The sequence below is a fragment of the Microcaecilia unicolor genome, chromosome 5 (genome assembly GCF_901765095.1).
Source record: "Microcaecilia unicolor chromosome 5, aMicUni1.1, whole genome shotgun sequence".
Classification (NCBI taxonomy): domain Eukaryota; kingdom Metazoa; phylum Chordata; class Amphibia; order Gymnophiona; family Siphonopidae; genus Microcaecilia; species Microcaecilia unicolor.
Window position 1 is genome coordinate 360,716,322 of NC_044035.1, and position 25,284 is coordinate 360,741,605.

The following is a 25,284-nucleotide window of genomic DNA, read 5'->3' on the forward strand; positions in this document are numbered from 1 at the left end:
GCGGGATGATTCTTTAGCATTCCTGGGTGGTAAGTCTATCAGGTCTGACATGTAGGCTGGGGCGTCTCCGTGAATGATTTTGTGAACTAGGGAGCAGATTTTGAACGTGATGCGTTCTTTAAGTGGGAGCCAGTGTAGCTTTTCTTGTAGGGGTTTAGCACTTTCTCATTTTGTTTTTCCGAATATGAGTCTAGCTGCAGTGTTCTGAGCTGTCTGAAGTTTCTTGATTATTTGCTCTTTGCAGCCAGCGTAGAGTGCGTTGCAGTAGTCTAGATGACTGAGGACCATTCATTGTATCAGGTTGCGGAAGACGGACGTTGGGAAGAAAGGTCTTACTCTTTTTAATTTCCACATTGAGTGGAACATCTTCTTGGTTGTGTTTTTCGCATGGTCCCTCATGGCATTCTAGTATCGGGTTGAAGAGAAGGCTAAAGTAAAAAGACAGGTCTTAAGGGCTGTATGAACCAAAGAATAGGAAGGACTCCGTTTTAAGAGAGTGGGGTAAAGAATTCCAAAGCAAAGGGCCCAAGAAAAAGAAATCAGAATTTCTTGTTTTTTTCCCATCTAGCTTGGGATGGGGGCTGGAGAACAAGTTGATGATCATTTATGGAATGTAGATAACGGACCGGAGTGTAAGGAATAATGTGAGAAGCAAGATGTTCTGTTTTGCCATCATGAAGAGCTTTGAATGTGAGAGTGAGTACCTTAAACTGAATTCAGAATAGAATTGGTAACTAGCGCAGGGATTTAAGCAGAAGGGTGGCGTGGCAGGTGATGTTTAATGTGAGCAAGTGCAAAGTGATGCGTGTGGGAAAGAAGAACCCGAATTATAGCTACGTCATGCAAGATTCCACGTTAGGAGTCACGGACCAAGAAAGGGATCTAGGTGTCGTTGATGATACGTTGAAATCTTCTGCTCATTGTGCTGCTGCGGCTAAGAAAGCAAATAGAATGTTAGGTATTAATAGGAAAGGAATGGAAAACAAAAGTGAGGATGTTATAATGCCTTTGTATCGCTCCTTGGTGCGACCGCACCTCAAATATTGTGTTCAATTCTGGTTGCCGCATCTCACAAAAGATATAGTGGAATTAGAAAAGGTGCAGAAGAAGGGTGACGAAAATGATAAAGGGGATGGGATGACTTCCCTATGAGGAAAGGCTAAAGTGGCTAGGGCTCTTCAGCTTGGAGAAAAGGCGGCTGAGGGGAGATATGATAGAGGTCTATAAAATAATGAGTGCAGTGGAACAGGTAGACATGAATCGCTTGTTTACTGTTTCCAAAAATAATCGGTCTAGGAGGCAAGCAATGAAGCTAGAAAGTAGTAAATTTAAAACAAATCTGAGAAAATATTTCTTCATTCAACGTGTAATTAAACTCTGGAATTCGTTTTGCAGGGTTTAAAAAAGGTTTGGATATCTTCCTAAAAGAAAAGTCCATTATTAACATGGTCTTGGGGAAAACCTACTGCTTATTTCTAGGATAAGCAGCATAAAATGTGTTGTACTGTTTTGGGATCTTGCCAGGTACTTGTGACCAGGATTGGCCACTGTTGGAAACAGGATGCTGGGCTTGATGGACCTTCGGTCTGTCCCAGTATGGCAACACTTATGTTCTTATGTAACAATTTATAACTTTCTGCCTAATTCAGTTTGTCTTGTCTTGTCCTGCACTTTTCTTCTCGCTTTTCTTCACCTTTCATTCTTAGGCCTTTTCTTTTTCGTGTATTTTAATTTTCTCTTATGTACTTATGTAGTAAGCTATGTAGGAAAGCAAAAACCAAATACAATAAAAACTACATGTACATGGTAAGGGAAAAAAAAAAAGTAACCCCCCCCCCTTACATATTTTTGCAGTTTTCTCAACAACTGCTTTGAATTTCACGTGTACTTGATGAACTTTATGTAGTTAAGTCATACAGTATAAAAATGAACTGCAATTTACCACTTCCTCTGTCACCTCCCACACAGCCACTTTAGACCCATAGGAAGGTCACTCACAGTTTATTTATAAGTCGCCTGTGCTGAAATGCGAATACACCATGCTAAGTGCTCTCTCCTGGTCCAGTCAAAGAAATTGATCAGTTAGTCTGATAAGACCTAGTTCTACTGAAACCAGATTCCAGTAAAAGGTGCTCCATTCCCTCTTTCCACTATTTTAGGAGCCTTTCCATTAATTTACTCACCACAGAGGCCTGCTTTTCCCAACCCCCTCCTTATTCTGCTTTTGTGGAGAGGGGACCACACCCGCTGGTCTCCAGTCCTCACTTTCGGAAAACCACAGCAACCCCTTTTCCCTTGTATATACTTTCCTAACATTAAATCATATAATACATCAGAACAGAAAGACTTGTGCCCTTATTTATTTTATTTATTACATTTGTATCCCACATTTTCCCGCATAGCAGTAGGCTCAATGTGGCTTACAGGTTCCGGAGAGGAGAGTACCAACTCCGGGAATATATACAGAGTGGAAAATAGAGTAACAGTAGGTGGAAGGAAGCTGATAAGGTTCTGGAAAAGAGAATACAACTCTGGGACGAATATATAGTAGCAATATAGAGAGAAGTAATCCCAACGAGGCTGATAAGTCTCCGGGGATGGGACTACAGCTTCTAGTGAGCAATACAGAGTAGGATAAGGGTAGAAGTACACTTAATTAATATTAAGTACACTTATGGTATCTCTCTTTAGTTTTGCCCATTTCTCTCCTGTTTCCCCTAGATTCTCCCATTCAGCTATCAATAGAAATCAAACAAAATAAAACATGGAAAAGAAAATAAGATGATACCTTTTTTATTGGACATAACTTAATACATTTCTTGATTAGCTTTCGAAGGTTGCCCTTCTTCCTCAGATCGGAAATAAGCAAATGTGCTAGCTGACAGTGTATATAAGTGAAAACATTCAAGCATTACTATGACAGTCTGACAGGGTGGGAGGATGGGGGTGGGTAGGAGGTATGCATGGGGACATCAAAGCATATCATTGATATTCTAACAGGATGGGTGTGGATAGGTGAGGGGTGGGGTAATCAACAGAGACATACAGCTTTATGGTTTATAATGGGCTAGGAACCCCAGATCCGTGTTAAGTCCTTTCTATTGATAACCTTAAGAGTGGACTAACACGGCTACCACACTCCTCCCATTCAGCTAACAACTCCTTGAGGTACTTCCTCAACTTAAAAAGTTAATTTTCACAAAGTCCAAGACTCTCACTTTTGACTGAACGCTATGCTCCTCCGGCCTAATACTGAACCACATGTACTGGTCACTGCCTCCCAGATGACCACTCACTACAGCACTAGAAACAGTTTTCCCATTTGTAGGCAACAGGTCCAGTACTGTTCCTTCCTACGTGGGTCCAGTTACAGGTGCCAGGACAGTTCTCCGTTCAGAGAATCCAGGGTCTTCCTACCTTTAGATGACATTGCAGCAGGGATGTCCCCAATCGACTGCAGACATTCATAGCAATGTCTTCATTTTAATAGGAAAAGAGTGGAAAGCAAAAATGAGGACATTATAATGCCTTTGTATTGCTCCATGGTGTTACTGCACCTCGAATATTGTGTTCAGTTCTGGTCACTGCATCTCAAAAAAAAAAAAAGTGGAATTAGAAAATGTACAGAAGGGCGATGAAAATCATAAGGGGGATGGGATGACTTCCCTATGAGGAAAGGCTAAAGCGGCTGAGGGCTCTTCAGCTTGGAGAAAAGACGGCTGAAGGGAGATATGATAGAGGTCTATAAAATAATGAGTGGAGTGGAACAGGTAGACGTGAATCGTTTGTTTACTCTTTCCAAAAATACTAGGACTAGGGGGCATAAAATGAAGCTACAAAGTAATGGCATTAATTTTGACCTCATCTCACCTCTCACTACTCCTATGTATCCCAGCTTGTCCTGGCCCCTTCCCTTTTTCATCCATATTTCAATTCTCTAACTTAAATCACTTGGGGCTCTCTTTGCTAATCTGCGCTGTAGGCGCGCTGACGATTTTGGCGCACACTAATGTTGGAGACACCCATAAGGGTGTCTCTAGCATTGTGCGCTGGTTTTTGGCGCATGCTGGAAACGCTAGTGCACCTTAATGAACAGGTCCATAACTATTTAATTACATCTGCTCCTAACTCAAGTTTTACTGGTCTAACATTGTATGATGTATTTTACTTTCTGTTAATGTATTTTGAACATGTTCATGCTTTTCTAATCGTTACGTAAACCACACTGAACCTGAGTTTGGGCTAATGTGGGATATAAATGTCATAAACAAACACAGAAATGACAGAATTCAAGAAGGAGTTGAATATGCACAGAAGATCCATAAAGGCAAAAGGACAAAACCCAAAATTTAAGCACCTCAGCTTAAAATAGTTACAAATCCAAATAAAAGCCTGGAAGGGGCATAATCTGTATAAAGCGGCAGTTGTAACCCTAAATAAAAGTGTGGGAGGGGGAGTAACCTGTGTAGAGCGGCAGTTGTACCTTTCTCCTCCACTGCCAACTCCAGACTCTGTTCCTTTTATTTAGCTGCCGTGTTCACCTGGAATTAACTTCCTGACTCAGTACGTCAAGCTCCATCACTGGCCGTCTTCAAATTTAGGCTAAAAGCCCACCTTTTTGAAGCTGCTTTTAACTCCTAACCCCTATTCACTTATTCAGGCCCCTAATCCCTTATTTGTCCTGTTTGTCTGTCTTAATTAGATTGTAATCTCTGTCGAGCAGGGACTGTCTCTTACATGTTTAGTGTACAGCGCTGCGAATGTCTAGTAGCGTTATAGAATTGATAAGTAGTAGTAGCAACCCTAAATAAAAGTGTGAGAAGGGAGTAACCTACATAGAGCAGCAGTTGTAATCCGAAGTAAAGACATGGGAAGGGAGTAACCTTTATAGATAGGGTTACCATTTTGTGTCCTCTGAAAAAGAGGACACATGTCACGCCCCCTACCCCGCCCCTGCCACGCCTCATTCCCCGCCCCACCACGCCCCCTTCGGGTCCTCGTTCCGCCCCCTATTCCCCGCCCCCGTCACATAGTCCCCCCCCCCGTCACTTACTATCTAGCCCTGGTGGTCTAGTAGCGTCTTCTCTTCGGGGCAGGAAAGAGCCCCCTCTTTCCTGCCCGGAGCGCTGCCTGCCCTTGCCTGCTGCATCCTCCTCGGTCTGGCTGGGGATTCAAAATGGCCACCGAGAGTTGAAGCGGCCTCGCGAGAGTTCAACTCTCGGCGGCCATTTTGAATCCCCAGCCAGACCGAGAAGGATGATGGACAGGGGAGGCAGCGCTCCGGGCAGGAAAGAGGGGGCTCTTTCCTGCCCCGAAGACGTCACTAGACCACCAGGGAACATGGTAAGGAAGGGGAGGGGACGGGAGACCAGACCCACAGCTCCGATCGCCCGCCCACCGCACGCACACGCCTGCCCGTGCCCACGTTTGTCCAGAAATCCGGACAAACGTGGGCGCGGGCAAAATCCACCACACACCCCGGACATGCCCTCAAAAAGAGGACATGTCCGGGGAAATCCGGACGAATAGTAACCCTATTTATAGAGGGCAGTTACAACCCAAGTAAAGGTGTGGGAGGGGAGTAACCTGCATAGAGCGGCAGTTGTAACCCAAATAAAGGTGTAGGAGGTGTGTAACCTTCAAGGTTCGGCAGTTGCAGCTTTAACCACGCTACTAGACAGACTCGATGGATGATTGCAGTTTGTATTTATTATAGAAACAGAGAAAATGATGAAAGGTAAAGACTCATGTGACCTATCCAGTCTGCCCATCCATACCACTTACTACGCCTTCCTCTCCCTTACCCTTGATGTTAGCCAGATGGCCGAGAACTGATCCCTTCCTCTCCCTCAGATCCTTCTGTGCTTAGCGCATGCTTTCTTGAATTCAGATAGTCCTCATCTCCTCCACTGGGAGCGTCCACCACCCCTCATTAACTGTGTTAGTGTATGGAACTGTCCATGCAGATCCCTTCTCAGACCTCAACAATTTTAGGATGAGATACATGTGTCTTTCCTATGACCAAATGTTTGCTATCTATTTTGGTCCGTAGGCTAATTTTCAGCCTGCTTAATTACCTGGCCATATTCTCTCTTTAAAGGTTGCTCACATTGGAAATTGAGGCCCTCTTCTCAGCTGTGTTCTTTCGTTAGCTGCTCAGTTTGGTGTCCTACCTTGAGGGACCTGTGTTTGTGTGCTAAGACTTGCAGCTGGCCCAGCTGGTTAGTGAATAGAGCAGTGTAGGGAAGCCCACAAGTGACCCAGGCAGGAAGCTCACAGAAGGGATGACAGATGGAGCAGAGATACTAGACTTCATTACTTCTGCAGATGGGACAGTTCCATCTTCCTTTGCTTCCCCTGAAAAGAATCCAAGTACCAGACTTTCTTACCCTTAACTCAGAGCTTCCCAAACTGTGGGTCAGAAAACCCACATTTGGGGTCATGACCTTGGTGTTCTCTCCGTAGGCGCAACATTCTTCTGCGTCTCGGGTGGGGGAGGGGGGTCAAACAGTTACATTTTCTGCTGTCAAGGGGTCACGGCCATAAAAAGATTAACAAGCATTGGCCTTAACCGCTTTTGTTCTTTTGTCCAGAACACACACAAACTCGTCAGGATCCCCCAGGGCGGCAACAGTGAACGGTGAGCAGAGAAGCTGCATCAGGAATAAACAGCAGACTCGGATCAAGGACCAGAGCGATCTGACTAATGGGACTGGTAAGTGTGAAAGAGTATCGGGCTTTCTAGTGATGAAATCTATTCCTAGAGCCCCCACTTCATCATGGTCTGTAGCATGTCAGGAATAGGGCAATAGGGAAGGTATCTGATGTGGGGGAAAACAGCAGGTTTTGGGTAGAAAAAGGAGATACAGTACAGTGCATGCACAAAATTTGGAGCATACTTCCTGGGCGTGCTGGCTCAACCTCCTTATGAAACTGAACAAGCGCATAAAGAGCTGTGCCTGAAGCCAGGCCACCCAGGGCCATAATTGTTATGATCCGTTTCAGGAAAACGCAGCAGCATATCTTAAGAATTGCTAGACAACAAAAATCATTCAAATATGAGAACCAGGAATTGTGAGTATTCCCTGAGTTCAGTGAAGAAGACAACTTATGGTGATACAAGTAAGCTGCCAGGAGAGAGGTCTACAGGCCATGAGATGGCACCCAGCAAAATGAGTAATTTCTCTCGAGGGATATAGGACAAAGGAGGATGAAGAGATTTTGATCTCTTTGTCCCCAAAAGGGAACTAGATACAGCCACATGCAAAGTGGCAGTGAAATCAACATAGGGCACAAAACGAGGATGTTATCTCATCTCCCCCTACGTTCCTACCCGTAACCACCGTTCTCAAGACAAATCCCTCCTTTCAGTACCCTTCTCCACAACCGCCAACTCCAGACTCCGCCCTTTCTGCCTTGCCTCACCCCATGCTTGGAATAAACTCCCTGAGCCCATTCGCCAGGCCCCCTCCCTGCCCATCTTCAAATCCTTGCTCAAAGCCCACCTCTTCAATGTCGCCTTTGGCACCTAACCACTATACCTCTATTCAAGAAATCTAGACTGCCCCAACTTGTCATTTTGTCCTTTAGATTGTAAGCTCCTTCGAGCAGGGACTGTCCTTCTTTGTTAAACTGTACAGCACTGCGTAACCCTAGTAGTGCTCTAGAAATGTTAAGTAGTAGTTATAAGGCCTAGGACTCAGGTGGAGATGGCCTGTTAACTCAGGGCTAAGTGGTGAAGCTGTGGAATGTGTGATGGTTCAGACTAGGAGGAGGAGGAAACAGCAGAGGACGGCTTGAATGGTGATAGCTCGGTAACAGAAGACTGAGAGGAACTGGACACTGGCAGCCTCTCGGCCTGCTGTACAGAACGTAAGGACGAAACTTAAAATTATGTTGGAGGAGAAATGCAGGCAAAAGCAAGGATTGGGAATGGAGTCAGGCTCTTCAAAACAGGCCACAGACACTAGACGTGAATCAAAAAGCTTTAATGGAGGATGACTCAACAGGGTACCATGTTTCGGATCACACGGTTCCTTCCTCAGGAGTCTACATCGATACAAATGCAAACGAATAAATATATGTCATAATACAAATAAGCAAAGTAACAAACACTTGAAAAAAACATAAAAACATATTAGCAACCATATGACAACATGTTAGAAAACATATTTAACATATTGAAAAGCATAGTTAAAAACATATTGAAAACATATACAAGAAGCCATTTAAAATAAACATTTGAGTCAAACACAATAAAAAAGAATGCAATGTATGCGGAAATACCAGTAAAACAAACTACTACTACTTATCATTTCTACAGTGCTACAAGGCATACGCAGCGCCAGGGCCTTGCCAACACGGTAAGCGAGGTAAGCATGGCAGGAGGGTGCCATCCTCTGGGGGGTGCCCCGCCGCACCATGCTTACCTCGCCCTCTTCTCCCCAGATCCTTTTCCTTTTTTTTTTTGTTTAAATTTACCTCTGTCCGGCGGCAGCGTAGCGTTAGTGAGAAGGAGGCGGCACTCCCCCGCCCCGACGTGTCAGTCTTCCCTTCGCTCAGTGTCCCGCTTTCTTCTGACGTCATTTCTGATATCAGAAGAAGACGGAACTGAGCGAAGGGAAGACTGACACGTCGGGGCGGGGGAGTGCCGCCTCCTTTTCACTAACGCTACGCTGCCGCCGGACAGAGGTAAATTTAAACAAAAAAAAAGGAAAAGGATCTGGGGAGAAGAGGACGGGTAGTGTAGCGATCGTTTTCAGGGGGGGGGGGGCGGGGCCAACTGCAGGGGGGCGCCGGAGACCCTAGGCACAGCCCTGCGCAGCGCTGTACACCAGACACAAAAAGACAGTCCTTGCTCAAAGAGCTCACAATCTAGATAAGACAGGTAAACAGACAGAACAATTAAGGGTAAGGGAAAAATAGGTGAGGATATAGGACAGGGCAATTGAGTATTGTTTAGGAGGCAAAACAAACGAAGTAAAAAAGCTATATTATATTTGTATATTTACCGGATTGACGATTGCCTCTACGGTTTGATGTAAGTCACATTGAGCCTGCAAATAGGCGGGAAAATGTGGGGTACAAATGTGATAAATAAATATTAGGAAACAGATTGAAAACATATGGAAAAAGCTTTTTGGAATAACGAGCAATAGGGTTTGTTTGGGTGCAAAAGGAGACGTGTAAGGAGGAAGAGCTGTGAGATATAGTCTGGGGTAGTTTACAGTGTTAAAAACAGGGCTTTTTTTGAGGGGGTACTTGGGGGTACTGAGTACCGGCACCTTTTCCACTGTCTGCTAAACTTGACCCATGGTTCTCGTATTTTAATGAAAGAGTTCAGGTTCTACACACAAATTCTGCCTTGTCATAGATTCTATGACTGGTTGCAGGGGTCCTGGCTATTGTAGGGTGGGTCCCTTAGTGATCACCCCACCCCTGAAGGGTGGCCTGGCATTTGAGTACCGGCACCTTTTTTGCTAGACAAAATGCACTGGTTAAAAATATGTATTTAGTGGTGTGGGAGTTTGAATGGTGGAACGTAGTGGAGAGAAATAGGACTAACGGTGATTCTGGCAGAAAGATCTCTCGTAAGCAGCACAAAGTCATAAGAAATGACATGTGAGGGGGAGAGAGAAGGAATGAAACCAACCTGATTGTCTGTGTTTGTAGATATGAATCCTCAGGTAGTAAATTCTAGGAGTGAGTGGTCTGGGGAGAGAATATATATTAAAAAGGGGGTATAAAGATGAGAGGAAGATTGTGTTACACACTGTGAGATATAAATATGGTCAAGGATAAAGGGACTTGAAATAGCGAGAGCCCATCTCATGAATCTGGACCGAGGGAAGTGCTGCACATGTGGGAAGCCGAAGACCTGGTAGTCTGTGTCTGTGGAGAAAAACGTATAGAAAATGACGAAGACCAAACGTTACCACAACAAACCTTTCAGATATTACCAGCACTTAGATGAGATCTTTATCATTTTTACTAAACAAGAAGAGGATATTTCTACAGCTCCTTAAATGCCTCCATCCCTCAGCCAATCTCAAAATGGACTGTTCCATGCAAAGGATCAACTTTTTAGCCACAAATGTCTCCGTCTGCCTAAGATGGTCACTAACAAACATCAGTACATAGGAAACCGCAAATAGAAGTATATTTATAGTCCCAGTTTCTATCCTCCATACATAAATAATCCATTATGTGCAGCCAAGCCACCAGACAAGACAGGTATAAACCTTGAAGCTCTAATTTCCTTTAAACAAAAGGGCTACCACCCCAAACTCATCTCCCCCCAAAACTGCATCTGCCCTCAGAACACCTAAGAAAACCCTCCAGTACATGGAAAGGAAAACCACAGAACGTGCACCACTTGTAATAATTTATATTCCAGAACAAGAAGGCCTAAGGAGAAGTATGGAAGACCTTCAAGCCCTATTTTCAGGGAGTGGGGGTGAATTACTAAAATGTGCAGTGTGGGGTCAGGCAGAGGGGTCACAGGTGCGGAATGAGGCAGAGGGGGTCGCGGGTGGGGCTGTGCGGTGCAGAGTGACACGGATCACAGGTGGGGCTGTGTGGTGCAGAGTGAGATGGGGGGTCACGGGTGGGGCTGTATGGTGCAGAATGAGATGGGGGGTCACGGGTGGGGCTGTATGGTGCAGAGTGAGACGGGGGGGTCGCGGGTGGGGCTGTATGGTGCAGAGTGAGACGGGGGGGGTCGCGGGTGGGGCTGTATGGTGCAGAGTGAGACGGGGGGGGTCGCGGGTGGGGCTGTATGGTGCAGAGTGAGACGGGGGGGTCGCGGGTGGGGCTGTGTGGTGCAGAGTGAGACGGGGGGTCGCGGGTGGGGCTGTGTGGTGCAGAGTGAGACGGGGGGGTCGCGGGTGGGGCTGTGTGGTGCAGAGTCAGACGGGGGGGTCGCGGGTGGGGCTGTATGGTGCAGAATGAGATGGGGGGGGTCACGGGTGGGGCTGTATGGTGCAGAATGAGATGGGGGTCGCGGGTGGGTTTGTATGGTGCAGAATGAGATGGGGGTCGCGGGTGGGTCTGTATGGTGCAGAATGAGAGGGGGGGTCGCGGGTGGGGCTGTATGGTGCAGAATGAGATGGGGGTCGCGGGTGGGGCTGTATGGTGCAGAATGAGATGGGGGGTCGCGGGTGGGGCTGTATGGTGCAGAATGAGATGGGGGGGTCACGGGTGGGGCTGTATGGTGCAGAATGAGATGGGGGTCGCGGGTGGGTTTGTATGGTGCAGAATGAGATGGGGGGTCACGGGTGGGGCTGTGTGGTGCAGAGTGAGACAGGGGGGGTCGTGGGTGGGGCTGTGTGGTGCAGAGTGAGGTAAGTTCTTCCTCTGGTGGAGATCTCCTTTAAACAGTCTTTCATTCCAAGTCAGCCCTTTCCTCTTTCCTCCTTTTTTGCATCATTGTTCCATCCTCCCTTCTCTTATCTTTCTCCATGACTTCCCCCCTTTTTCTTTCTTCCACCTTTTCCACAATATCACCCCTTTCTCCTCCTTTTCTCCCTCCTTGACACTGCAATACTTTCATTCCATGCAATAAATCTGCCTAGTTTAGCACTTCAGTAATTACTCCTTTCATCATTGCATTTTCAGACTCTGCCACTGATATGGAAGAGGAAAGTTCAGTAGCTGGAGTTTCTTCCTCCCCGTCTGCAGCATCAGCCCTGAGCCCAGAGTCCTGCACGCCACCTCATCCCACTGCAGGAGGAGAGACGGCAGCTACAGATGCGCTTCCTGCCGGGTAAGGAACCCTGCCGCCACTCCTTTCTCATAGACCTTCCTTCTGACAGGGAGAAGGCAGTGTGAGGATTATACACGCAGGTTAAGTGGAATGTTAATAGTCTGGGGCTCGCTGAATACTACATTATACCAAGCCTCAAACAGAGGCTTTGTCGACTCCTGGTTATTCCTTGGCAGATGGAGCTTGTTCCACACACACAGGGTCTGTTCTTTGGCAAGTCCTGAGCTCTGGAAGAGGCATCCTTAAGGTTGCACAGACAGCAGACGTAAGCAGCAGCTCCGAGTTTGTTCCTGAGTTGGTCCACATAAAGTGGATGCAAAAAAGAGAGGTGGAGCTTTCATTTAATACCAACATTTCTATACCCACTTTTCAGTAAAACTGCCTAAGATGGTTTATCCTATAGAAAAGATGCATTTCCACACCAGTGGTGGCTGTGTCAGTCAGACCTTTGCTGTGCAAGTAACTGTGTATCAAGAAGGTACTACTCATAATCTTTCTTCAGTATTACTGGGTCCACCTTGGGGGTCAGCACTCAAGAAAAAGATCTAGGTGTTGTTGTAGATAATATGGTGAAATCTTCTGCTCAGTGTGTGGTGGCGGCCAACAAAGCAAACAGGATGCTAGGAATTATTAGGAAAGGGATGATGAATAAGACCGAAAATACTACAATTCATTTGTATCGCTCCATGGTGCGTCCGCGCCTTGAGTATTGCATTCAGTTCTGGTTGCCATATCTCAAAAAAGAAGAGCAACCAAAATGTTAAAGGGGTGGAACTCCTCTCGTATGTGGAAAGGCTAAAGAGGTTAGGGCTTTTCAGCTTGGAAAAGAGACTGATGAGGGGAGATATGATTTAGGTCTACAAAATCCTGAGAGGTGTAGAAAGAGCAGAAGTAAATCGATTTTTTGCTCATTCCAAAAGTACAAAGATTAGGGGACAGTCAAGAAAGTTACTTGGAAATACTTTTAAAACAAATAGGAGGAAATATTTTTTCACTCAATGAATAGTTAAGCTCTGGAACTCTTTGCCGGAGGATGTGGTAACAGCGGTTAGCATATCTGGGTTTAAAAAAGGTTTGGACAAATTCCTAGAGGAAAAGTCCATAGTCTGCTATTGAGACAGACATGGGAAGCAACCGCTTGCCTTGGGATTTGTAGTATGGGTTTCTGCCAGGTACTTGTGACCTGGCTTGACCACTGTTTGGAAAACAGGATACTGGGCTAGATGGACCATTGGTCTGACCCAGTATGGCTTTTCTTATGTGTTCGTTATTTCTTCTTATCTTGTCTGGTTTTAGTGCTCTGTGCTTTTAATTAAGGGAGCTGATTGGGTCCAAGCTCCATAGCCAGCCATGGTTCTAAAATTTACCCTGCTGAATTTTACAGGAACCTGAGCAGTGAAAAGTTGAAAAGAATCCATGTCTGTGCCACGTTACTAATTCTCAGAACTATCCTAGCAATCGGAATCTGGGATGTTTTTGACTTTTCGGATCATTACACTGAAAGAAATGAGACTGATATTGTTTGTTTAAAGGCTTACTACACTGCTCCACTAGATAATCAATTCAAAGTGGTTTACAAATGAAAAATTATAAGACAGAAGTACAAGGAACAAGACTAAGAAAGATAAACAGATGAGAAAGAAAATTAAGAGATAGTGAAAATCAAGGAAACTTAAAACTGATACTAAAATAAACAGAGAAAGTGGTTGATTAGTAGAATGGAAAGATAATGATAAATGCAGTTTAATCCAGGTGAAGTGTCTGAAGGATAATCGTGAGGCTGCTTCTGTCCGATGCTTTCCTTAGTAGTATTACAAGAAGAGGGTTAATAGCAAAAGTTTGTCCCCATGCTAACTTGCATCAAAAGCCCTATGGAATGAGCTAAGGTGCTCCTCGAGGAGAGAGAGGGGTGTATGAGAAAGTGAGCAGTTTTCAGTGGAGAGGAGGAGGTCAGAGGGGGTAACCTCGTCTTTCCTAATGTCCCTGTCCAGACTCGAACTGCGTAGATGTAGTATTTCGTTTTACCTCATCCGTATCGTGTACTGTGAACCAGTTCTGCTAAGCTTTTATGTGCCATTGCATGTGTAATACTAGTATAGACATGCTTATGTGTACACACAGGCCTGTGTGCTACTCTGCCCCCTAGAGGCTACTTTATAGAAGACTGTTTTCAAGGGGGACAGAGGTACAGCTCCCGCTTAAGCTATGTGGTCCCTGCTGCATTTACACACCTGCAGTTATGGCTGGTTTCTGCCAGGTTCTTGTGACCTGGACTGGCCACTGCTGGAAGCTGGATACTGGGTTAGATGGACCGTTGGTCTGACCCAGTGTGACTGTGTATAGGTGCTAAATGGAGCAGATATCAGGTTATACTAGTTTCTATAATAGGCACTAGAGGCCTTTGTTCTGTTATAAAATAAAATCCTACCACCTGCCCTCAGAGGGCCTAAACGGACGGGCCCAGTGACAGAAGTGCCCAGACCAAGTCTTTGGAGCACGTGGCTGACTTTTTCTGGGGTGATTGTAAGCTCTTTGAGCAGGGACTGTCTTTATGTGTATGGTGTACAGCGCTGCGTATGCCTTGTAGCGCTATAGAAGTGATAAGTAGTAGTAGTGATAAGGCCGTTCTGATAGGGGAATATAAAAAGATCCTCTGGCCATGGATGAACCACAGGTGTTGCAGGACACTTGGTGAACACTCTGGGCACTGGGCAGAGACCGAGGCAGGACACAATATTGCTAGAGCTGTGTGAGGAACTCGAAGCATAGAAATTTCCAGCGTTAAGGGTGAATGGGGTATGCGTCTGTGAGGTCTGAGCGCAGCCAATCATTTGACGGGGTGAGGGGTAGGATCATCACTTCAGAGTTCATTTTGAATTGTTCTTGTTTTATTTTGTAGAGAAACTCCTGCACAGGGGGCTCTAAAAGCTGGGGGAGGGCCTGTCTAATCACAAGGTGTCTCCATCTCCTCACTGTGGTTTGTGATTTCGATTTTCATCCTTCTTTGTTCTTTGCTGAGCTGTCAGGTCACATTACTTTCTTTGTGTTTTCTTGTCAATGGAGAGTAGCCGTCATATGGTCAGCAGTATAGCGATTACTTGAATATGGTATTGAAGAGAGAGATTTAAGTTCTTATGGAGACCTTAAAGTACGGGGGGGGGGGGGGGGGGGAGGGGGGATTGTTAGGAAAGAGGGAAAAAGAAGCCTGTAACGTTCAAGTTGACTGGGTATTGTTCATTTTGTATTTGTTGCTGTTTCTCGATCACCCACCCCTCACCTATCCACACCCACCCTGTTAGAATATCAATGATATGCTTTGATGTCCCCATGCATACTTCCTACCCACCCCCCTCCTCCCACCCTGTCAGACTGTCATAGTAATGCTTGAATGTTTTCACTTATATACACTGTCATCTAGCACATTTGCTTATTTCCGATCTGAGGAAGAAGGGCAACCTTCGAAAGCTAATCAAGAAATGTATTAAGTTATGTCCAATAACAAAGGTATCATCTTATTTTCTTTTCCTTGTTTTATTTTGTTTGATTTCTATTGATAACCTTAAGAGTGGACTAACACGGCTACCACACTCCTCTACTTAAGATCGATAATTAATAAAAGCCAAAAATGTATTTAAAAATTCTTAGAGACCTTTTAAACAATGGTGTTCAAACCTCTGTGTTTAGTCCACAAAATTTTCAGACTCTCCTTCTTCAGAATTTTGTATGACCTTTAAAACATGGCGTGTCCTAGGGCCTGGGACAGTGTAAGCACAGTTCTCATGTTCTGTGGTTTCTTCAGCCTCCGTCCTGCCTGTTGCGTTCCACAATGCAAGGAGAACGTTCTTGCTCTCCCCCATATTTCAGTTGGAACCCTAAAGATTTTTAAGCAGACCTTTAGAGTGCTGAAGGATTCGGCGGGATTACTAATCTGGAGTGTGAATGGCTAAAACCCATTTCTGATAGGCCCTGAATGCAAGAGAAAAAGCATTTAGTTACTCCAGTCAGCTGATAACCCTGAGCCACCGGTATGTAATAATGGGATTGTTTGTCCTCGGTGGTACACGGAGATGGCGGAGCAGCCAGAGCAGGCTGCCACTGGGCCTCCCTGCGGAAGGAGCTGTTTGTTTTGCCTGGTGAGATCAGAGATTGCCAGTGGTGTTGGTCACAGGTAATTAAGGCCAGAGCTCACTGCATCTTTATGTGCCCTGTGTGAGACTTACTGTTCTCAGACCTGGCCACTTCCTGGCGTTTGGAAACCTCCAGCCCAGGCTGTGAAAATGCTCTTTATATCAGGCTGGGCTCTGTCAGTAGCCCTCAGTACAGCAAACACAACACAGTGTGATACAATATGATTTGCTGTACCTGTGTGAAGGAAGCTGAGGCTCAAAACCACATAATTCCAGGTCAGTATTTCTCCCTCTCTCCCATTCCAATGCTGCAGAAAAGTGACGAGTCTGAACTTAATATCTGTCCCTTCTGTTTGTTTTTTTTTAAATGAAAATATTTAAGAACTTGTCATGAGTTAATTCATATACTGTGCTTTGTCATTTAATAACTTTTTGAAAACTGACTGGCTACTTTTGTTAACAAGTTCCCCCTGCCCCAGCCCCAGCCCCAGTACAAAACTTTACTAACAGTTTACCAGCGTGGGTGTCTTGAGACTGCACGGGCATTACCTTAAAACCTCTATTTGGCAATGGAAGAACCCTGGGAGGTCTGTCTTGGCATGGGATTGCACTATGGTCACTAATTTATTTATTTATAGAATATTTTTTCTATATACTATCTTCTGATTACTCATTCAAAATGGTTTACAATAACAATTCAAGATACAGAAAATTAAAAACAAAACTCCCATCTTCCACTCCCACCCTTCAAATGATCAACGTTCCTCTCTTAAAACTGCCAGGGGAATAAAGTCTGTCTTCAGATACTTTCTAAACAGCAGCAGTTCTGAATCTCTGATAAATCAGCTGCGAGTCTATTCCAGCCTTCAGGGGCTCCTGTCCAGAACGCCTTTATCTCCAGGCCACTTTCCACATCATCCTCGTGGATGGAACCATCGACATAGGACCCTGTGAAGAGAGCAGATTTCTCCTTGGCATATACCCTTTTAACCTATCCTTCAAATGTTTGGATCTTTGATCCCAGTGTCACTTATAAGAACATAAGAATAGCCATCCTGGGTCAGACTAATGGTTCGTCCAGCCCAGTATCATGTTTCCAACAGTGGCCAATCCAGGTCACAAGTACCTGGCAGAAACCCAAATTGTGGCAATACTCCATGCTACCAATTCCAGGGTAAGCAGTCTCAAAAGCAGACTATGGACTTTTCCTCCAGGAATTTGTCCAAACCTTTTTTTTTAAACCCAGATACGCTCGCTAGCCGCTATTATCACATCCTCTGGCATTGAGTTCCAGAACTTAACTATTCATTGAGTGAAAAAATATTTCCTCCTATTTGTTTTAAAAGTATTTCCATGTAACTTCCTTGAGTGGCCCCTAGTCTTTGTACTTTCAGAACGAATAAAAAATCGATTTATTTCTACTCATTCTACACCACTCAGGATTTTGTAGACCTCGGTAATGTCTACTTCTACTACTTAACATTTCTAGAGCGCTACTAGGGTTATGCAGCGCTGTACAATTTAACAAAGAGAGACAGTCCCTGCTCAAAGAGCTTACAATCTAATAGATAAGAGTGAGACAAATATAGGACAATCAAGCCATTGTGACATCACTGATGAGGTTGGCTCTTAGGCATTGGTGGAATGAGGCATTATGACATCACAATCTCAGCTCTGGATACCAGAGACTGAAACTCTTCACACTAAGGGGGGAAGTGGGCCAAGTATAGGACAGTCGAGCCATTGTGACATCACTGATGAGGTTGGCTCTTAGGCATTGGTGGAATGAGGCATTATGACATCACAATCTCAGCTCTGGTTAAATCACTGCTATATGTAATACTACTACTACTACTTAACATTTCTAAAGCGCTACTAGGGTTACGCAGCGCTGTACAAGTTAACAAAGAGAGACAGTCCCTGCTCAAAGAGCTTACAATCTAATAGACAAGTGAACGGTCGAATGTCTCCCCTCAGCCATCTCTTTTCCAAGCCCTAACCTCTTTAATTTTTCCTCATACCAGAGGGGTTGCATCCCCTTTATCATTTTGGTTGCTCTTCTTTGAACCGTTTCTAATTCCACTATATCTTTTTTTGAGATACAGCAACCAGAACTGAATGCATTACTCAAAGTTAGATCACACTATGGAGTGATACAGAGGCATTGTAGTATTTTCGGTCTTATTCATCATCCTTTTCCTAATAATTCCTAGCTTCCGGTTTGCTTTTTTGGCCACTGCCACACACTGAGCAGAAGATTTCACCGTATTATCTACAATGACACCCAGATCTTTTTCTTGAGCGCTGACTCCCAAGGTGGACCCTAGCATCGGGTATCTGTGATTCGGATTATTCTTTCCCATGTGCATCACCTTGCATTTGTCCACATTAAATTTCATCTGCCATTTGGATGCCCAGTCTTCCAATTTCCTAAGGAATTCCTGCAATATTTCACAGTCCGCATGTGTTCATAAGTACATAAGTAATGCCATACTGGGAAAAGACCAAGGGTCCATCGAGCCCAGCATATTGTCCACGACAGCAGCCAATCCAGGCCAAGGGCACCTGGCAAGCTTCCCAAACGTACAAACATTCTATACATGTTATTCCTGGGATTTTGGATTTTTCCAAGTCCGTTTAGTAGCGGTTTATGGACTTGTCCTTTAGGAAACCGTCCAACCCCTTTTTAAACTCTGCTAAGCTAACTGCCTTCACCACATTTTCTGGCAATGAATTCCAGAGTTTAATTACACGTTGGGTGAAGAAACATGTGGACAATGGGGAGCCGGTTGATATTGTATATCTGGATTTTCAGAAGGCGTTTGACAAAGTGCCGCACGAAAGACTCCTGAAGAAATTGCAGAGTCATGGAATCGGAGGTAGGGTATTATTATGGATTAAGAACTGGTTGAAAGATAGGAAGCAGAGAGTAGGATTGCGTGGCCAGTATTCTCAGTGGAGGAGGGTAGTTAGTGGGGTCCCGCAGGGGTCTGTGCTGGGTCCGTTGCTTTTTAATGTATTTATAAATGACCTAGAGATGGGAATAACTAGTGAGGTAATTAAATTCGCTGATGACACAAAATTATTCAGGGTCGTCAAGTCGCAGGAGGAATGTGAACGATTACAGGAGGACCTTGCGAGACTGGGAGAATGGGCGTGCAAGTGGCAGATGAAGTTCAATGTTGACAAGTGCAAAGTGATGCATGTGGGTAAGAGGAACCCGAATTATAGCTACGTCTTGCAAGGTTCCGCATTAGGAGTTACGGATCAAGAAAGGGATCTGGGTGTCGTCGTCGATGATACGCTGAAACCTTCTGCTCAGTGTGCTGCTGCGGCTAGGAAAGCGAATAGAATGTTGGGTGTTATTAGGAAGGGTATGGAGTCCAGGTGTGCGGATGTTATAATGCCGTTGTATCGCTCCATGGTGCGACCGCACCTGGAGTATTGTGTTCAGTACTGGTCTCCGTATCTCAAAAAAGATATAGTAGAATTGGAAAAGGTACAGCGAAGGGCGACGAAAATGATAGTGGGGATGGGACGACTTTCCTATGAAGAGAGGCTGAGAAGGCTAGGGCTTTTCAGCTTGGAGAAGAGACGGCTGAGGGGAGATATGATAGAAGTGTATAAAATAATGAGTGGAATGGATCGGGTGGATGTGAAGCGACTGTTCACGCTATCCAAAAATACTAGGACTAGAGGGCATGAGTTGAAGCTACAGTGTGGTAAATTTAAAACGAATCGGAGAAAATGTTTCTTCACCCAACGTGTAATTAGACTCTGGAATTCGTTGCCGGAGAACGTGGTACGGGCGGTTAGCTTGACGGAGTTTAAAAAGGGGTTAGATAGATTCCTAAAGGACAAGTCTATAGACCGCTATTAAATGGACTTGGAAAAATTCCGCATTTTTAGGTATAACTTGTCTGGAATGTTTTTACGTTTGGGGAGCGTGCCAGGTGCCCTTGACCTGGATTGGCCACTGTCGGTGACAGGATGCTGGGCTAGATGGACCTTTGGTCTTTCCCAGTATGGCACTACTTATGTACTTATGTACTTAATGTTTTACAGTGATTTAAATAATTTCTGTTTAATTAGACATTATAGGGTTAAAACGAAAGAAGTTAAGTCAGAATCTTGGCATCCACCATATGGCGTCCCCCACAGGGTTCTCCACTGTCATCCATTTTATATTTAATGTCTCTGTGACTTTGACAGATGACATGCTATTGTTAATTCCAGAATGCATTGAGTGATATTTCCTCTGCTTCGTGTAGCTTTAAAGTTAATTACTGTAGTCTAATCTGTGGATTTAAGCTGAACACCGACAAGACTAAATTACTTTGGTTAGATAGAAATCCTGATTCTGTTCCAGATTTTAAAACTATTTCTACTAGTCTTTCTTAAAAGGTAGAAGGAACTTGGTGTTATTCTTGACACAACTCTCTTTGAACCTGAAATATATCATATTAAGCGAGTTGTATTTTTTAACCTTTGACAGTTATGGAGAATTTGTCGTCTTTTTCATGTTAAGCATTTTACTATTCTGGTGCAAGCTATCATTTTAACTCGTTTTGATTAATGTTTTATATTTATCTCTTATTACTAAACTTAGTTCAAAGTTACAAATTTTGCAAAATACAGAAGCTAAACCTATATTGAGACTCAAAAGATCAGATACTGCTTCTGCTGTTCTCACTTCTCTTTATTGGCTGACGTTTCATGCCCGTGGTTTGTTTAAATTGGCTTGTATAATATTCAAAATGTTTGATGGCTTTGTTCCGGCTTATGTTCTTAATTTTATTTTCATTTCCTAAGGCTAACAGTATTAGCAGAAGTAGAGAGCCAATTCACTGGTTTTTGTCTTCTTTTTTAGGAAACATTATATTTCATTTATTAAGCTCCCTGGCCATCCCTTTCATCTGTTCTGTGTTCTCTGGGTTCTTATTATTCATTGCGTAAAAATTTGAAAACTTATCAGCTCAAGGTTATTCTTAGGCTAATTTTGTTATACTGTTTCTCTTAGTTGTTACTGACTTTGAACCACTTTTGTGGGATATACAACACATGTATGACGTTACATTACATATGATAATATGTGAAACATATTTATATGCCGTGCATCTATATAATCAGATGGGGAGGCAGGGCAAAATGTGCCCCCCCCCCCCCACTTTGGGCTCATGCCCCCTCCCAAATCGAGGTCTGGCTACGCCTCTGGGCAGAAAGATACAGAAATATTTCCCATCGTTTTGGGTGCCACAGCCATGCTCAAAAAGACCTTCCAAGCACATCTGAACAATTTGCTTATACATGTTACATCTTATGAACTCCAGAAGGAAGGTCTCTTTGGCACGATGCAAGTACTATGGCCAGCGTAAGCAGTAAATTTGAGAGACTGAGATCATGATCCACATACCCTGACTTAGGAGTGAGGTTCATTCCTATCATGGTATGTGCAAAACTCACTCATTTGGAGAAATTGTCCAAGGCATCTGATCCTAAGTAGATCAAAATACCAGAGAACAGACTTTTAAAATAAAGATGAGTCTATACAGGAAGCCAATTAAATTTGGTTAATAGAGGACTTGCTCTATCAAATTTTTGCACCTGGGTGTAGAATTTGAAGAACCTGAAAGTACTTATGTAATTGCATAGTACAACCAGCATAAAGATTATAATAATCCATAGAACTAAAGCTTGGACTATTTTCTTAAATTGATCAAACAAAAAGTACTTCCTGATACTACGGAGTTTGAAAGAGCCAAATCAAGGATTACCGTTCATTGTGAGGGATCTTCTTCCTTAGAGATCCTGTGTGTTCGTCCCATGCTTTTGTCGGGTCAGGTACAGTCTTTGTCGGCAGGTGTTCCCTTTCCATAAAAAAGTATTTCTTCTGTCTACTTTCACCGTCGTCCTATACCCGCTCATTCTGGCGCTTCCTTCCGCCTCCTGTGCATTTATGTCATGCAGGTATTTAAATGTCTCTATCGAAACTCCCAGAGTTTATATATTGAGGTCTTAAGGTCTTGTCCCCATACACTTTGATGATGAAGACCATTGAGCAAGACATCGGAGAGTTGAAGATGGGAAAAGAATTTCTCCCTCTGACTTGTGGATAACACATTCCCATTGTTGGTTTGCTGATTCTCAAGTTCTTTCTTTCTCCCCATCCCCATTTTTTTTTCACCTTTTATGTGAATTGCTAACATCAGATACACTTTTTACATTCTGCATTGTATATGCTAAGAGCGGGACATCATCCCCACCATAGTTTTAATAATCATACACTAAGTAGCCAAACATTCTCACAGTCGTCTTATTAATATAATTGCACCACTTTTGATCTCTTCCGTTCCCCTTCCTGCCCCTGAACAGATGATTACAATATATAGAAGGGTATTTTCAAAAGAATGTCCAAGTCAGAATGTCCCAAATGCACATCTGTCTCACTTGTATTTTTCAACAGTATACAGCCAGTTTGAAAATAGATAGGATAGATGTCCATGTGCTGGAAACATTCAGTATGAACATCCATTTTACAAACTGAAATGTCCATATTTTTAACAGGGGGGGGGGGGGGTGGGGAGGGAGGGAACAAGGGACATGGACACCTGTATGGCACCATTCTTAGAAAGCGTCCACACAGACGTTTATGCAGAGCAGAGTGTTAGTCTAGTGTAGTGGACTGTGAACCCAACGGTTTCAGGTTCAAATCCCACTTTTTTTTTGTAATTGTGAGTCCAGCAGGAGCAGAAAAATACCTACTGTGTCTGAATTTGCACCACTTAAATAGCCTTCCAGGATTGCAGTGTCTTATATATTAAGGTACAGTAAGTATTTTTCTGTTTCTGGAGGATTAACAATTTAAAAAAAAAAATGAGAATTGAAGTGGGATTTGAACCTGGATCCCTTGGTTTGAAGTCCACTGCACTAACTACTAGACTACCCCTCAGACCTGCTTCCTGCTTTGCTAAGAATTGCTATAATACCTGAAGCTCAGGGTTGCCAGGTAGAAATTTTTTTTCCAGCCCAATCCGGGCCAGAAACCAGCCCAAAACCCGCCCAAACACAAACCCCGCCCCTGACACCCCCACCCCCGCGTCACCGGCCCCGCCTCCCACGTCATCGGGCCCGCCTCCCCGTCATCAGCCCCGCCTCCCCGTCATCGGCCCCGCCTCCCACGTCATCGGCCCCGCCTCCCACGTCATCGGCCCCGCCCAAAAACGTCACTAACCCCGCCCAAAAACGTCACTAACCCCGCCCCCCGCGGCCAAAAAAAATCAAAAAGCCGCCCAAAAAGCCGCCCGGAAGCCTAAAAAACCGCCCAAAAAACCGCAACCCGCCGCGGGCAAAAATTTCCCGCGGCGGGTCGCGGAAAACCGCCCAATTGGGCGGTAAAACCGCCCACCTGGCAACACTGCTGAAGCTATCTTTGAGCCTGGTTTTCCCTTCTGGTTTCACTTTCAAGGCAGAGGGAGGAGACAGCAACCACTGGATAATTAAGGAGGTGTCATGCCTCAATCCCTCCAGTGGTCAGCTGCTCAATCAGAGCACCTCTCTGCAACCTGGATGTTCCTGAAACAGGTCTTAGGACGTCCTTCGTTTAGACCTGGATGTTTCTTCCCCTGTTGGACATCCAGATTTCAGGCCCTAACCTAGTCCCATCCAAAAGATGCCTGCAACACTCTCCCTTGCTATTTGGATGTCCTGCAGTGCTGGACATTCTTTTTCTGCCTTTGCAAAATTGGGATTTGGACGTTTCAAGCATATGGACGTCCAATTTGGCCTTTTGAAACGTCCATGATCTTTGAAAATGAGCGCATTAGTATATCAACTTGGTATATACAATGATATGAAAAAGCTTTTGTCCTGCTACTATTCCACACTGAATGGTTTCTGATCTTTAAACATCTTCAAATCCTTGCTCAAAGCCCACCTCTTCAGTGTTGCCTTCAGCACTTAACCACCATACCTTTACTCAGGAAATCTAGACTGCCTCAACTTGACATTTCGCCCATTAGATTGTAAGCTCCTTTGAGCAGGGACTGTTCTTTTTGTTAATCTGTACAGCGCTGCGTAACCCTAGCAGCGCTCTAGAAATGTTTAGTAGTAGTAGAATGTAATATTAGACAAAGGAAACCTGACTAAACCCATAACACAGTTTTTACATTATTACTTCATTTATTGAAGGAACTAAGTTATCCAACACCCGGAAACCATTCGGTGTAATATATGTGTAATAATAGGGGAAGTGTGTTTATTCTTCTTTGTCTTTCTGATCTGGCCCTTATTTCTGTTTCCAGTTCTTACCATTTTGCCTGCTCTTAATATTATTTTTGTTTATTTCTGTTTCTGGGAATTTGCCTACGTTGAAGAGTTCTGCCTTCCCTCTCCACTTTACTCCCGCACTGCCATCCAGAACGTACAGATGATTTCAGTTTCCCACCAAACGTGCGTTGTGCCTTTTTGTCCACATCCTCTCCAACACAAGTTGTTGCCTTCTATATTGACGTATGCTGGTGTGATACATCATGTTTATTATTGTGTGTTGTAGTTGTTTGAATTGAGTTCCTATCAAACACTTGTCAGTGCATCTGTGGGTCTTCCTCTTCCTTCAAGCCAGTTTTCCCAGTTTTGGATATGATCGTCTCCTTCGTTTCTATTTGAGTTAACGTTCTATATAATCTTGTGATAATTCCTTTTGGGCTCTTCTCTTTAAATAATCCATTTTCTATTTCTCTTGATGTTCTGAAGATGTTTCTTTTTGTTTCCTTCCTTCCTTACTTACTTAACACATTTATATCCCACATTTTCCCACTTAGTTGCAGGCTCAATGTGGCTTACACAGTAGCGTAGAGGTAGGCTCCGGTTCAATAATACAAATATATAGTACAGTGATAAGCATGTAAGAAACATTGGGTGAAGAAAACTTTTCTCCGATTTGTTTTAAATTTACTACACTGTAGTTTCATCGCATGCCCCTAGGCCTAGTATTTTTGGAAAGCGTGAACAGACGCTTCACATCCACCTGTTCCACTCCACTCATTATTTTATATACCTCTATCATGTCTTCCCTCAGCCGTCTCTTCTCCAAGCTGAATAGCCCTAGCCTCCTTAGTCTTTCTTCATAGGGAAGTCATCCCATCCCTGCTATCATTTTCATCGCCCTTCGCTGCACCTTTTCCAATTCTACTATATCTTTCTTGAGATGCGGCGACCAGAATTGAACACAATACTCAAGGTGCGGTCGCACCATGGAGCAATATTTTGGCATTATAACATCCTCACACCTGTTTTCCATACCTTTCCTAATAATACCCAACATTCTATTCGCTTTCCTAGCCGCAGCAGCACACTGAGCAGAAGGTTTCAGTGTATTACCAACGATGACACCCA

At 44.2% G+C, this 25,284-nt stretch overlaps 1 protein-coding gene across 1 annotated transcript in view; it reads left to right on the forward strand.

Annotated features, from left to right (window-relative positions):
- The window catches only part of WWP2 (WW domain containing E3 ubiquitin protein ligase 2), a 169,918-nt gene that overhangs the window by 83,644 nt on the left and 60,990 nt on the right, over positions 1–25,284 (forward strand). Inside the window, exons 7-8 of the mRNA XM_030204668.1 lie at positions 6,594–6,715; positions 11,617–11,764. Coding sequence (XP_030060528.1) covers positions 6,594–6,715; positions 11,617–11,764 — 270 coding nt within the window. The remainder of the gene's footprint in view (positions 1–6,593; positions 6,716–11,616; positions 11,765–25,284) is intronic.